Source organism: Nelumbo lutea, chromosome 1 (genome assembly GCF_056320005.1).
Source record: "Nelumbo lutea isolate HS-2025 chromosome 1, American lotus-T2T, whole genome shotgun sequence".
Taxonomy (NCBI): Eukaryota; Viridiplantae; Streptophyta; class Magnoliopsida; order Proteales; family Nelumbonaceae; genus Nelumbo; species Nelumbo lutea.
The window spans coordinates 85,950,791-85,964,892 of record NC_142684.1 but is presented as its reverse complement, the minus strand read 5'-3'; the positions used below and the strand labels follow the sequence as shown (position 1 = coordinate 85,964,892).

At 34.8% G+C, this 14,102-nt stretch overlaps 1 protein-coding gene across 2 annotated transcripts in view; it reads left to right on the top strand.

Moving 5' to 3' along the window:
- Window positions 1-11,395: 11,395 nt before the first annotated feature.
- Window positions 11,396-14,102, top strand: part of LOC148875875 (Nucleotidyltransferase family protein) — a 36,534-nt gene continuing 33,827 nt past the window's right edge. The window contains exons 1-3 of one of the 2 annotated variants that reach the window (XM_088965560.1): window positions 11,396-12,161; window positions 13,163-13,275; window positions 13,663-13,719. In XM_088965560.1, coding sequence (XP_088821686.1) covers window positions 11,813-12,161; window positions 13,163-13,275; window positions 13,663-13,719 — 519 coding nt within the window. In that variant the 5' untranslated portion in view covers window positions 11,396-11,812. The remainder of the gene's footprint in view (window positions 12,162-13,162; window positions 13,276-13,662; window positions 13,720-14,102) is intronic. The other variant, XM_088965559.1, reaches the window with a different exon arrangement.

The window sequence follows — 14,102 nt, the reverse complement described above, 5'->3', positions numbered from 1 at the left end:
CGCCTTACCTACCTCTTGGGTAGCAAGGGTGAGTAGCAAAAGATTTTGCCATCGCTACAGGGTCCAAAAGAGCAATGAAGGGGAAGGTTAAGTGATAACTATTGGTGTTGTCTGTAGGGTTGAGTTGTTTAACATTTTAGTGACAAATGGAGTATTTGTTGCAATCTATAGATGCACAATCTTTATGAACTTCTTTTAAGATGAAAGACCTGCTCTCAAAGGAAAACTTGACAGTTGTGAAATGATTCTTGAAAAACTCCAATATAAGGCAAGTGCACGTGATTGTATACTGGATTATGTCCATTTAATTGGATTTTTTTAACTAGATTTTGTACATATCATTTTTTTCTTGTATAAAGAGGTTGATGAATGATTATTCTCAAGATAGTGAACAATTAGTATGGAGCGATGGTGTGGTATTTTTTACCCCAGATTGCCTATTGCCCCTTTTCAACCTGGAAGCATGGGTCTACGATGAGGTATTGGTTTGGTTTAGGGGGTATTGCGTGCCATAAAAAGTTAATTGGCAATCTAGTTTCTGAGGTGGATCTACCCATAAAAATCCCATAACTTTACTTGTTCTGATTTGACATGATTGGTTGTGTAGGTCATAGATGTGTATGGGTTCTTACTGATGGAAAGGCCTGCCAACACCATCAAGATATGTTACGTGTCTTCAATGCCACCAGTAAGGGTTGTTGCTTGCAATGTGGATAAAATCCACACAATATGGAAATGCATTTTGGGATATAATCTCAATGTTGTGTGTTTGTAATGCAGTTGTATTTCTCAGATGCCCACCACGATGTTCTATATCAATGGCTGAAACCCGAAGAAATATTGATGTGTGATAAGGTTTTCATACTATTGTTAGATGGCTCACATTTGTAGCTACTAGTGGTGGATATGTTGCACCAAAAAATCAAAACTTATAGTTCCAGGAACAGCAATTACCAACAAGCTTATGCAAGAACCATGGTATGTATCATTAAGTTGATTTTTACACCATAAATTGGGTATAAGATAATGTCGGTTTGCTGATTTGTTTGTTTGATTTTACATTATCTGGCAGGAAGCTAGTTTGAGTGAGAAATTAGCATCTTTTGTTGTTGGTATCACCGGTTGGCTATTTGAAACCGTGGGGTCAGTTCCTAAACAAGTTGGGTGTGTGTTATATGGTGAACACTTAGGTGTTGGGTACTTGTATGATGGTTATTACGAATGAGAAAAAAAGTTATTTATGTTTTGTTCAGTGGTATCGAGTGTGGTGTGTTTGTGATGAAGTACATGGAATGCACACCCAGAATGCAAATTTTGATATCAATCCAGTGAGTACATATGAATTACGTATGTTAACACACACATAAGTGTATCCTGTTACTACAAAAGTATTGTTTCCCATTGCTAGGCTTCCCTATTAGTTTGGGGCATCTCTGCCTCTTACGGGGGACGTTTAGGGGACCTCACCCCATTCCAACTTTGTTGCATGGCTAAGAGCAAGAAGCAACTTATTGCACATAAGAAAACATGGCTAGCGAATGACCCTAATGTTCCACAAGTTTGGTGTTAGTTCCAAGAGTTCCACTTTGCGATCAATGTCTTATTCCCTTAAAGTTTTAGTTATTTCATTCCACAACAGGGCAAACTTCTTCCCTTCCACTTGGTTCAATTCAATCTTCACAAATGGTCGGCCCCCATACTGCAGTTTCAATAGGTGAATGGCATCTTGCAACTTGCCCAGCAATGTCCCCCTTGTATTCAGAAGTTGCTCCTTTGGCATGAGATTAAACTATATTGCACTTGCAAAGAACTGAAACCTCAGCCTCAATTGCTCCATGTTCTGAATCTCACCTAGGTGGGAGAATAACCCAAATGTTGCCCCAACAATGGAGGTAAAAATTGAGTACCATACTGCAAATTACTAGGGGATTGATTCCCGACACTCCATTGGCTACTCATACCTCAAATGTTTAATAACCCACGATAAAGATATCAATATCTTAATTAGCATTATTAAACAATTCATTAGCGCTCAACTAAATAACATTAAACAATTCATTTATAGAGGTCCTTACCGAACTTAATCAAGCAAACAAACAATGAAACATAGTAAGTAAAATTCCTGTGATTGAGCAGTGTCAACAAATAGGGATTTCAATCTCCTGTACGCCACAGATTATTGAGATTGGATGAGGAGGTTGAATGGTCGATCATCGATATTGACTAAGAATAACACGTTAGAGTGCAGTGAGTTGGAGAAGGCTTCGCACGGATGGTGAACGGAATGCTATAGCATTGGGAAGGCTTCCATGAACCGAAGTTGGGGACAAAACTTGTAGAGCCTTTAAGAATCCTTCCAATGGGTAGATACCACATATCAGTGAGCTAGAAAACACAATAGACATCCAACGATCGAAACATGGGGATGAAGGAAACCGATGAACAGATGGGGGCCTCCAATGGTGGTTGAACATAGGGGGCCTCTAGGAACCCTTACAATGGCTACTAAGCCCAACTTTGAGCTTCCTTTCAATAGTGAATGGCATGGTGCCTCCGATGGTCGGTGAACGATAAACCGAGCTTCGAGCTTCCTTGCAATGGTGAACAAAGAGTGTCATTGACAACCGGTGAATCCTTCCAACAATCAAAACTTTGGAAGAAGGGAGCAAACTTCATTTTCTCCTTTACTTTGCAACTTTGAGAATCCTTCCACTCAAAACTTTGGGAGAAGGGGGCAAACTTCATTTTCTTCTTCTTTTCATCGTCCAAGGGTATAATAGTAAAAACATTTTATCTTTTTTGCTAACATCTGGGTGGAGTTAAAAATAATTTCAAAATTGTTAGATGGGGGTGACGAGAGTTTCGAATTTTGTACCAGCCTATTTGAGATTTCAATTTCTAAGGTGGAGTTGACCGAAGAAACCCCTTGAATTTAATAGTTTGGCCTCCACAAATGTCCACGCAAGGCCCACTAACCCTACTATGTGTAGAGTATGGATGGTAATTTTCCCTTTTCTCGTGAGATATTTGGACTCACTGATCGGTAATTGGGTAAAGGAAGGAGATTGCCTTGATGGGGAAGGGACGATGATGGGATTAACAATGATCCCCAACCATGAATGGATTGTGGATGGGGAGTGAAGTTCGCATTAGCATCATGCTTTCACAATGTTATATAACAAACTAGTTGGGCCCGTGCGATGCATGGGATGAGACACCCCTCCTTGTCCCTTGTCCCTTGCCCTCATAAGTCAAGACACTCTACTCCATCCCCCGACCCTAGGGCAGGGCAGGTTCAAGGCGAGGCACCCATTTCCCGTCGGGGATAGGGAATCCCCAAATTTCCCCATCATGAGGCAACCATTTAAAAGTATCTAATTTATGAATATTTTGCAAATAGGATTATGAGAATTTAGAGGTATTTTAGGAATTTGATTATGATAATTTGAGGGTGTTTTATAAATGAAATTATGGGATCTTAGGATTATAAGAATATAAAGAAAACTTAGAGATGTTTCAAAAATCAATATTAAATCTACGGATATTTTACTAATTTACCATCGGGTTCGACGAATTATATGCAAACTCTATCCTTAATTTGAGGCAAACATATTTTCCCTGTCCCCACCCCATCTTTGCCCCACCTCTGTTTAAGATTTGAGAAAACTTGCCCCATTCAGGATGAGGTAGAGTTGGGCCCCAATTTTACAAGGGACATTGTCATCCCTACAATTCTAATAATTTTACATAACAAATTAACTAACAGTAAATTAAACAACAATAGACTATAATATTTTATGATAATTTCTAAAAAAATGTTGAAATTGCGATTGATTATTAGTAATGTATAGTAAATTAATTATTTACAATAATAATAAATTAATGTAAATTATTTACTTTTTAAGTCTAAATTATTTACTATTAATCAAGGTAAATTAATGTAAGTATGATAAATTACATTATTTTTAATTAATGTAAGTATGTTAACTATAATTATTGATTTTATAGAAATTAATAATTCATTCTAATTAGTGATATCTTTTATCAATAAACTATTATTGTAAAAATTTAATGAGAATTTATTAAATTACAGTGATTAATGTAAACTACGCTAAATTTTGAAATTTTGAACATTTATTCATAGCCAAAACTTATTAAATAATGGATGGTTTTATTAATTTTTGGTAGAATATTAAATTATTTAATATTTGTTAAATAATGGGTTCTTTCTAAAATAAGTGTTTCATATTTTTTGGTATAATATTTTCCAAAGATTTTTAATAACTTTCATAACTAATGGATTATTTAACAATAGATTATTATTTAAGAATATATTATTTAAGAACAATGGAAGATGCCATTGATATATAGGAAACATCAAATTTCCCTTGTTCCCCTCTCTTTGCTTGAAATCAAGTCTATAGATATAAATATTGTTTGATTTGGAAAACCTAATCTTAAAAAAATGACCTTGTTTTTATGAGAAAGTGGAGATAATAAAGAGGAATTAGAGATAGAAGTGAAGGGGAGAATAAAATATATATTTGGCTAATTAAGGAGAGAACTTAGGTTGTTATAGAAATTGAGAGACATGAATTTGGGAGAGGGGGGGGGGGGTGGACCTAATGGGAAAGGAGATGAATGAAGATAGAGGGTGCTAAGATGGCAAATTGGGAGTGGTAGGAAGGGAGCAGGAGAGAGAGTCAAGGATAATGAAGGGTTGGGTAATGGAGCAAGGATAAGCAAAGTGAAGTGGACTATCTTGCTATATTTATAGAGACAAATAACATTAATAATTTGAATATCCTTATTAATAAAGATTGGGGATGGGATTGGATTAGGGGTGGATTAATAAAGATCCACCAACACATCATGCTTTAATTATTTATCCTTTTTCAAATGGTTCTAATAAGGATATTTGGGAGTTGTTAGATTTTATGTCTCATTCTCGTTGCTAATTAATAACAATACTTATTTATTATCATATTCATTTTTGTTTAACATAATAAATATATAAAATTAGAGATGTGCATAAATTTTTATATTTTCTATATTTTTTAGTTTTTATTAGATAATTATGACAACATGTGCTGGCCTATTTGACTTGAAAAAAGTGCAATCTCATTCTAGGTCAACTTTAAATTTTTTATTCCATTTACATAATTAATTCTAGAAATGGTTATTGTTTATCGCACTTGTTTTGTTTGATATGACTAGTTGATAATATCTTAAAATTGTCAATTTTTTTTATAAATTTTATGTTTTTATTTTGAATCATTACGGTGCAAGTCAAGTAGGTTATGCTGAATTTAAGCTCAACCCAAGCCAAACCTATGCATTGGACCTAACACTTCAAACCAATGTTAAGCTTGGTCTGTCTAATTTTGGCCCAACTTGCTTTGAAATTTTGTGCACTTGGGTTTGTTAGTTAGCCCCTTGATAAAATTTAACATAAATGTATGTGTATAATTATACATGTGTGTGAATGTACGCAAATACGTGTTGTATATGCATTTATGATTGTATGTATATAATTAGACCTCACTTTGGCTACTTAAAGGCTAGACTTAGGCCCAACTTGAAAAATAAAAAAGCTCAAACTTTTTTAGCCTGGGTCTAACCTAGGTTGAAGATCGAAAATCAAAGCTAACTTGTCTAAAATTATGAGTTAGGTCAATTATTGCTCGAGTTAAGTTTAGTTAATTTGCCTCCATATGGACCATTGACCATCGGTTAGATTCATAAACTTTTTTATTTTTACGTTAGTTTACTTTTTAATCCTATTTTGGTTATTAATGAAGACAACTCTTATCTATCACACTTGTTTTTCTTTAATACGATGAATATATAATATTAGAGATGCACCCAAATGTTTTTTTTTTTTTTACAAAATTTATATGTTTTTAAAAAAATGTGTCTTTGTCTTTTTTAAATTTTTATTATTTATTTATGATATCATTGGTTGATCCATATGACATAAAAGGTTGAATCATTGACCTACCACTTGAATAGGAAAATAGTTTAATTTTTGGGGTCATTTTCAAATATTGTATTTCATTTCCATCAAATAAAAATGCATTTATTCGGTATGCTTGTTGTTTGTTTTATATGATAAATAGATAAAATTAGAGATGTGCCTTTATAATTTTTTTAGTATTTATATTTATTTTTAAATTTTTATTATTTAACTATGAGAACAATGGTTGACCTAATTGACGCTTATGGTTTAACTATTTACTTGCCATATAGACAAAAGGGTGGTTTATTTAATTATTTTTCATGTTAGTTTTGAACATAGGTTTTGCATTATTAAAAATATTGCATATAGATTAATTTGTAGAGTTTTTTTGGTGATAAATAAAATTACTTCAAATATAGTTTTTTAAGGGTATTGAATGAGAGTTAATATCTCAAATAGAGGGAATTTAATGAAGTGAAAAGTAACAATACTTTAAATTATACTTTTGCCCATACAATTAAATAGGGACTAAATTCATAGATTGGGGTGTTTTAGTCAATAGAAGTCCACAAAGCTCATTTATTTAATGTGCATTAAATATAGGATTCAATGAAAATAAATGGGAGTCAATACTTAAATATAGGACATAATGTTGAGGACTATGATGAACTTAAAATAGTAGTTTTATTTTTTATATTTTTGCCCTCACAATATAGGGATACAAAGTTTAAAAAATAAGGGCTTTTTAGTAAAAAATCCATAATCTATACCTCATCTCTCATAATATAGGGATACTTAAATTGTCTTTGTTTTTTAACCCAAGAAAGCCATTTTTTAACGTAAACAATTAAAATGGCCACCTTGGACCTCAAACTAACCTGAAAATTAAGGCCACTATTAAGAAAAAACAAACGGCACTAGAAATGTCATTGACAAATCCATTAAATGATGAATAAAATAATATAAAATACTAATGCGACATTATTTAAGTAAAAAAATGGAAATTACAAGTAGATCCGCTTAAAACTCCAAGCCATTGAATCATACACTCACCAATAAAAAAAGGTTGGAAAATTTATAGATGGGTCCCGATCTATTCAATCATAACATGGACTCAATCTTCCCTAGTCTTCCCTTTAGCCTAGAAGGACCTCGCCTTTGTTGAGGACCAAGGATGGATGATGACTTTTATCCGTGGTGGGGATTGAGGTTAGGGACAAGGAATATAATCCCCGCCTCATTTTCATTCCTAATGCACCCACACCTCCTATTTGAAAAGATACCAAAGGTCTACCTAGGAATCAGATTGGTAAATTCAACACATATATGTAGGATTTTTGGCTTTAATAACCCTTGAATTTTACAAAATACACACACACTTTAAACCGTAAACCACTTTTACCCTCAAACTATGATGGAAATGCCACTTTAAGACATAAATAGATGGCATTAGAGATGCTATCAATGGATCCGCTAGATAATGAATAAAATAGTAAAAATATATTTATGTGGCAGTCTCTAAGTTTGAAAATACCACTTTAGATGTTAAAAAATCCGTGAGTTAAAAATAAATTTGATTGACTTTAAAATAATTACTTCAAGAATTTTATCAAATTAGTCACTAAATTAACAATAGTAAATAATTGACAATAGTTGAGAGTTAATTATTACTTAAACACTGGCTTAATTAGTGTAACTAACAGTAATTTGACAATCATTTAATTAAGGGTCATTTACTAAATTGACCTTTTGTCAATAATATTGTGTGGAACCATTTTACTTAATCAACCTCGAGTAGTTAAGAACATTTTATGTTGTCCTATGAAAAATGGTAACTTGTCCACATATATTGCGTGCAAAATGTTCAAGGGCATGGGCCTATGGTATTTTATTTTGAAAATATACCTATCGCTTTATATCGAGTTTTTAAAATCAATTAATGTTTGATTTCTAGATCTACAATACAATGTTTAGTTTCATCAAAATGAAGAATAGAGAATAGATCATCATATTATTAGTTTGCAACAATACGTCTTCCTTCCTCAAATAGAGGAGAAAAAACTAATTGAAAATAGTTGTTGTCGATGCATTACTTTGGGCAATAATGTCATCTTCATTAATATTATATGTAGATTAATTTGTCCAAATAAACACTAAGGTTAAATTTGTCATTTTACACCTCAATCAAATAAAATGTTAAGTAAATTAGTTGCAAACTATAGGGGGTGTTTTAGCGAATAACCCTTTAACTTACTTAAGTTAGTTAACTTAGTAACTTAAATTTCTTAATTAAACCAATTTACTTAATTTATTTAATTACTTAATTTATTTATTTTAATTCACTTAACCAACACTAACTTAATTTACTTTTTTTTTTACCTTAACGAGCTTCAATTATCTAATTGCTCTATTTACTTAGCTTAAATTGCATAATTGACTTAGTTAATTAGTTAATTCACTTAGTTGGCTTAATTTACTTATTTAGTTTATTTGATTGCACTATTTATTTAGCTTAATTTACTTAAGAGATAATGACCAATCAGCCCATATCAGAATTTTATAGCCCCAAAGTACAGAGGGAATGCATCATGACCGTGAATTGATGCCAAATTCATGGGCAGGATGTGGTTTATAAGGGGAGAGAGCTAGTAGTAGGGGGGGGGGGGGCTGGAATTCAGAATTCTGCATCATGTGTATCCGTACTTGTTCGTTTACTTAATCAATTAGCCAATTCACTTAATTGGATTGATTTACATTTCTAGATCGATTAACTTTGTATATTTGATTTACTTAATTAACTTAGTTTCCTTAATTAATTTAATTTATTTATCCAATTGCTTGATTTACTTATTTAGTTCAATTAGCTTAAATGCCATTAACTACTATATTTACTTATCAATTAGTTGTTTTGTTTAATTGCATGGGTTTCAAATCTTTTTTTGATCCATACAACAACCATTTACCTTTCCTACAAATTGAGCCAAAGAAAGGCAACAACTGCTGGTTCTAATATGCCTTTCGTGCCCTTAGGACCTCTAAAGTCAACATTGCAAACAATAAATTAGGATAAATGCTGCCCATACAAATATTTGAGCTTATCCAAACCCCAAGCCATTTGTTGAGTTATCACCATAAGAGAAATCAATGAGATTCTTCAACAGTCTAACCTCTTTTAGATAGAAGTGACCTATTTCATTCACATTGAGGGAGTAGAAGTGACCTATAGTGAAATCCAATCCAAACATCTGGCAACTCCAACACCACCCACACCTCCATCTACAAGCTCCCACCTCAGGCAACCAATGCCACATCAGACCAACAGAGCTCGTGTTGGTTGCCCATGGCTCACTTTGGGCTAATGTAGCTCACCTAGGGCGAGCTGGGCTCACTTCATGCAGCTTGGCTTCTGTTCTAGCTAAACTTTCGTGCCACTAAGGATAAAAGGCACCTCGGCTTATAGATCGAGTAGTAGGCATAAAAAAGCACACTTTGCCAAGATGAGCTACACTATAAGAAATACATTAGAGCTTCACCACATGTATGCGGAGCGACCATCTGGCAGCACCATTATCACGTCTGGTAGCATCATTATCATGCATGCCCATCCTGTCAATCAGTTGGCTTGGGCTCCATGCACAAAAAACGTAGCGTGGGAACCACTTAAATGCGTCTCACTACTCGTACAGGCATTCATGCCCCGACAACCAAGTGTCGTAGCCCACACTAATTGTCCAACACATTTTCGGCACGCTTTCTTTGGCATGAGCGTTTTCAATTTTGTTAAAGGTTAATTAAGCATTAATTAGACACTTTTTGGATTCATTTATTATAGCTTTTTTACCATGACAACTCGACCCTTATTGACTTGCTCATCGAAGTTAAAAGCAAGGGATATCACACTAGGCCCCTCTAACTTCCTTCTCTTGCGGGTACCCTATCGATCTTTGACCTATCTTCGAGCTTCTCATGTTATCATTAAATCCGACATGCCTATTTACATTTATTGGTTGAAGAGAGAACAAAAGTGTAAGTTGACATGCAATAATACAATGACAGTGTCAAGATGTGGCCTCATCTACAATCATATTCATCACAAAGGAAATGAAGACACGTTTGTTTCTTCTTAATTTTTATCTTGTTGCCCCTTATTTGTTCTCTTTTAAAGTGCAATTATACAATTTATTATTTTCCAATAATATTCTCAAAAATACAAATAAAAACTCTTGTATATGGGGTCAAAATGGATATTTGATAATTTTCAGAATTCAGAATTCATAACAACATTCTCTGCATTCAGAGTGAAGAGGAAACAAAAAGTTTACCAATACCAATATACCTCTTAATATAATTGTTGCATTTTCAAATGTCAGAAACGAACATGCCCCAATTGGTTGACTAATTGGTCAATGAAGGACATGCTAGGTTTTTGCATGGTTCTACGTCAAATGAATGACAACTTAATTTTCTTTTATTCATGGACTCCTTAGTTCTTTCTTTTACTTTCTTAGTCGTGTTTGTTAACCTCCCTCCTGTTATTAAAAAAAAAGTTTGTATTACCTCAAGATACAAAGATGTTAGAAAATCCATGTTTGCATCGATTGGCGATACAAATATGTATCTTAGACAATTGCATGCAAATTCAAATTATAGCACATATATGCACTAGTCAATCATTTGTACCACAAACAAAAGGAACCATAAAGTTTTGATAACTTTTCTTCCACAAGGTAGATGGGTATCACTTATCTGTAAGTGGTACTCAACGAAAAACAATTTACCATAAGATCTATAATTACCAAAAAAATATAAACAAAAAATTATTCCATTAACTTGAACAATTTTCTCATTAACCAACATTCTCCATCATTTTTCCAAAAAGGACCTAAATGTTAACAATAGAAACAAGCTCTTATTGGTTGGTATTACTAGGGGGTGCAAATTGGGCATGTTAGGTTGGGTTTGATGTCAACCAACAACCAACCCTAAGAATTAAGCATAAAGCTCAAGCCTAGCCTGAACCCAAGGTCAAGCCCAAACTATTTATCCCAAGCCTAGCTCACACTAAAATTTAATGCACTCGGGTTGGTCTTGAATCTGGCTAGGCTTGGATTGATCAATTAATCTACACTAAAAATTGATGTACATGTGTGTCCATATGTATACATATATGTATAATTTATTAAAAAAATATGTATATATATGCATATATATATATATATATATATATGTATATATATAGCACATACACATCAATATAATCGGGTCAAGCTAAAATTGGATAATATTGGATTACATTCCAAAAAATTTAAAACCCTAGGTTTTGGGGTTAGGCCCAGCCCGAAGATAGAAAATTTAAACCCAGCCCGTGTTAATTGCGGGCTAAAACGGTCCGGGCTCGACTTTGTTTTTTAAAGGTTCTTGTGAGCCTTTGGGACAGTTGCCTTTACTCCGTGAGCGCTCTCCTCCAAAACTTTTCCGGCGTAACGACGGTTGCAAATTGTGCAGCGCGTTTCGTTTTAACGACCAAGGGCAAGTCGCAACGTTGCCAAACGTGAAAAATTTGATTTCTTAAAAAAAATAAGAGGAGGAAGCAGAATGCTTCCTTCTTTTGGCGGTGGATGATAAGATGGGTCATGGGTGACGTGCTTTTAATATCTACCGTCAAAAGGAGCCAAAGTGAACTCGCCCAATCTGCACAACTTCACATTCTATTGTTGATTTGTTTCTCCAATCGCCCAGGCAACGCTGGAAGCTGAAGCCTGAAGGTTTCGAACTTTTGCTCTTCTACTTCGCCAAGTTCCCTCCTTTTTGTTTTTCCTTCTCGTCGTTGCTTCGGGCTCAAATCAGTTCCAGATGGAGATCGACGGTTTCGTATACGAAACCCTAGGCTCTCTATCAGCCTCAACCGTCCCATCAACCGACTTCTCCGGTCCCGACTCTCCCGAGCTCTACTCTGTATTCCGAACCCAGATATCTTCTTGCTCATTGAACTGCCATTCTCCTGAAACTGCCGCGCCTGACTACTTCTCTCTTGACGTCGAAGACGTCGATGCCGACGTTGTCGATGGGTCGAGGCAACCGACCGCCGCGACTCCTCCTGTTGCCACTCCTACCTCGTCTCGACCAGTGGATAGGACGTTGGAGGTCGGCTGGTTCCGAGCCAACAAGCGGTTCAGGAGCCCCATGATTCAGCTCCACAAAGGTAACGACATGTCCCCTTATATCAGATTCGTCTAAAAACCTTATTAGAAATAGACAGTAGAAGTTTTAGCGTTGCTTGTAGTATTATTTTTGTTCTAGTTTATTTGCATTAATTAGAGACATAAACAAATGGTCCATGAACTATGGGAAACCATATTGCTATGTATGACACTGAACCTTAATGTGGAGAGAGTTGGGGGGGGGGGGGAGAGTATGCCACATGCGAAATCTCTTCCATGTAGAGTTGGAACTTTTTTACATTTCATGGCATTAATGTGAATCCTGAGAATAAGATAAGTCAAATTTCACATAAAAAATGGAGAGAGATGGAAGGATACAATGGATGTTCTGTCAACCAGAAACGACTCATGTAATTTACGATTCTACTTATTAATGTACCATTGTATGTGCTCATTGACCAGCTTGCATCAATGAGACAGTACTATGCACCCGATTGGTGTGGGAGCGTGGGCGCCCTGGAACTACTATTTGTCTCATTTGATTTCCAGCTGAGGGAGTGGTTGGATGGTCAAGGGAACTTGCTTATCTGAAAGGAAGCCTATAGTTTTGAATAAATGCTAATTTACAGTAAAAAAGGCCATTACCCAATGTTGGTCTCAACTGGGTGCCTGGGTCTTGGGAGGGGTAGGCTGGATAGAGTTCTAACCCTTGGCATTTTTTTGGGCAGTGTTCCGCTCTCGGATTCGAATCTGCATTTTCACACTTACCAGCTTGAGATTTTAACACAACACCAAGTAATGGCCCCTAAGTTTTGAATTTACAGCGTCTGTTGTTATTGGAGGTAAAGACAAGATACTATGTCAATGTTTTTGCCACCAATGTCTGCCCTAGTATAGGGTACTAGTGCTTTTTTCAGTTCAACAGGAAGTTAGAAATCCATGACATATTGGCTCAGAACTAAGCATTTTTCTTTAGCATTTGTTTCTTGGTTGTTCATGTTTCTTTGTTACATTGTAAATTTACGAGGTGTATTATTGGCAGAGATACTTGATTTTTGTAGCTTTTTGTCACCAACCCCAGAGGAGCAAGCATCACGAAATACTGCTGTAGAGTGTGTTTTTGACGTCATTAAATATATATGGCCCCACTGTAAGGTATGCAGTATGAAATCTATCTTCAGAATCATCAATTAGAGTAAGGGAAGTTCATATCTAGGTACATGTAATTGCCGTTCTTGTTATTAACCATCATTATTGTTCATGCATTACTTTTTTCCATCTTCTGATTCATTAAACATTCTACATTTAGATTCACATAACCAATGCCATCAGCCCATCACATCTGTCAGATGTCAGTCAACTTCAATTGGTTTTCATTTTTTCTGTTGGCATTTCCCAAGCTTTTTTGGGAATTTTTTTGGTCTTGTACCAAGTCACCCTTTCAGTGGCACCATTGTTGTCACTTAAGTTCTAGTTACATAAAAGTTTTTCTAGCCACATAGACAAATTTTCTTTTGACTTTCAATGATATATATTTTGTAGGTTGAAGTGTTTGGGTCATTTAAGACAGGCCTCTATCTTCCAACTAGTGATATCGATGTAAGTATTTTTCTCTTTTTTATTAATGATTTATTTTCTCTCTCTTTTTTTTTTTTTGCTTTTTTATCAATCTCTTTTTGTGGTTGTAATATGTTGGGACTTGGGGGTACTAACTATGAATAAACCCTAGTTATTTCTAGGTCAAAGTAGAGAAGAAGAAAGAAGAAAGAAAAGAGAAAGAAGAAGAAGAAGGAGAGGAGAAGAGTGTTCGGTCAGACTAGAAGAGAGGATGTACAAAAGTACCTATCATAGCCGACTCACTTGACTTTTATTCATGAAAAACTTGAGTTACAAGAAAGACAATTTTGTCCTTCATAGAAGATGGGACACATAACTTAAACTCAAATACAATAGACATTTCACTGTCAATAAGATACACCAGA